Genomic DNA, 1977 nt, shown 5'->3' on the forward strand with positions numbered 1-1977 from the left:
ATTTGCTATTGCTTTTACTGACAACTATTGTGGCCCCGCCCACGAATTTTGTTGAAATTTGATCATTTCACTGGATGATGCCAGGTGAAAGACTTGTCTTGAATCCGTGTTGAATTTCATTTCATGGGCTAGAAATGCAGGTTGTTCAGCTGATAATATTGTAAAAATTGCTTGCGATTTTTTCAAAGGAGATATGTTAATTGAAGCAAAGAAGATTTTGTGGGCTGACGCCTCTATTACTAGGGTAACTGAGCGCCCCAAAGTGACTGATAATGTAAGTGATAGGGTTCGAGCCTTTGAATCTTTGTGATGAGAAAAAGATCAGCCTACCTCAGTATCTGATTTTTGAGCCAGATCAGGTCCCATGTGTGCCAGGAGAGACAACAGCTACGTTAACTCGAAAGGTTAATGAACTCTACATGGAATTTAAAAGCTTCGCTGAGCACCATAAAGCAAGGTCAGTCGTGCAAACTATTCCTGATATGAAACCTCCCCCACCCGCAAAACCGTCCTATTCAGTTATTGTGAAAAATCCACCAAAAAACTTGAATAATCCTGACGCTCGAAAAGATTTCCTGGATATAGCTTGTGGGGGTGTCAGTTCAAGCATAGTTGTTTTGAGGCCTAGGAGGGATGCATGGCAAGTAGTTCTGTCGGACAAGGGTGCCGCCAATACTTTGGCAGATGCATTAAGCAAAGTAGACCAATCCATTAACGCTAAAGTGAAGAGTCCTGCCTTTTTCGGTATAGTACGCCGAGTGCCTGACGGAACATCTAAAAGTGACCTATGCGATCTCGCTAATAACTGTATAGAAGTTGTTCAGTTAGGAAGTACGAGGTCTTTTCGATTAAAGTTTGAGTCACGTGACCACCTAAACTATGCCACTGAGAATCCCCTTGTTATTGGTTACGAGCGTCTACCTATAACTGAGTACAAGTTTTTGCCTACCCAGTGCTACAAATGCCAGTGCTACGGCCATACTGCAAATAACTGTAAAGCTTCCCCGAGATGCTCTAAATGCGCTGGTGACCACAAGAACTTCAAAGAAAACCCGTGTCAACTTGTCATGAAATGTGCTCTCTGTGGCTCCTCCGACCACCCCTGTTATTCGTATAAATGTCCAGAAGCACAGAAACTACTGCTTAAGAAGTGAACAGTCAAACAAACACAAGTACAAGTACTTTACAAGATTTTACGTTTCTTAATAATTTGTCACTGTGCAATAATGTTGTTTTTAATTATTACGATGACCAAAATAATCTGTCCACCCACACCTTAGCTAGCCCCGATAGCCCTTTAAACCAAATTAACTGTAAATATCTCGACACTTTTGATTTTGTGAAAAATGTGAAACCTAAGCTAATGGAAGAGACCAAACTTAATGTAATTTGCTTTAATATCAGAAGCATACGGGGTAAGTGGGCTAATTTTAAAGATTTAATTTTAACAAATAGTTACTGCCCTTTCGACGTAATTGGAATAACGGAGACGTGGCTCTCAGAAATTGATGATACTAATGAATTTTCCTTCAGTGGCTTTCAAGCTATTCATATTGAAAGAAAATTAACCAAGTCCTCTGGTGGCATTTCTCTTTACATCCGATCAAGTCTAAAATTCACCAGACTATTCGATTGTGAATTCTTGTTCTCGCAACCTATAAATAATAGATGCATTTATTCAATAATCGTCGACATAAGTGTAGACGAGAATTCTTTTATTTTTTCGTTATTTTATAAACCACCCTCATTTCCGACACCTTTCTTTTGTAATCAGTTTGATGATTTTTCTAGTTTTATTAATTTACCACAAAAGAAGGCAATAGTTTTTGGGGACTTCAATTGTAATTTATTAAATGTTAGCAATAACAATGATAGTGATACCTTCTTTGAAACATTTACCTCAAGTGGTCTTCTTCCCACAATCCTTTTTCCTACTAGAGTTGATCCCATGAGGTCTACCGCTACTTTAATTGATAA

At 38.7% G+C, this 1977-nt stretch overlaps 1 protein-coding gene across 1 annotated transcript; it reads left to right on the top strand.

The window, feature by feature from the left end:
* The first annotated feature begins 419 nt into the window (after positions 1 to 419).
* Positions 420 to 1154, top strand: LOC136043378 (uncharacterized). Its single transcript, XM_065728294.1, has one exon. It carries the CDS (start codon positions 420 to 422, stop codon positions 1152 to 1154), a length of 735 nt encoding a protein of 244 aa, XP_065584366.1.
* The last annotated feature ends 823 nt before the right edge of the window (positions 1155 to 1977 follow it).

Source organism: Artemia franciscana, unplaced genomic scaffold, assembly GCF_032884065.1.
Source record: "Artemia franciscana unplaced genomic scaffold, ASM3288406v1 Scaffold_5199, whole genome shotgun sequence".
In the NCBI taxonomy this organism is placed as follows: domain Eukaryota; kingdom Metazoa; phylum Arthropoda; class Branchiopoda; order Anostraca; family Artemiidae; genus Artemia; species Artemia franciscana.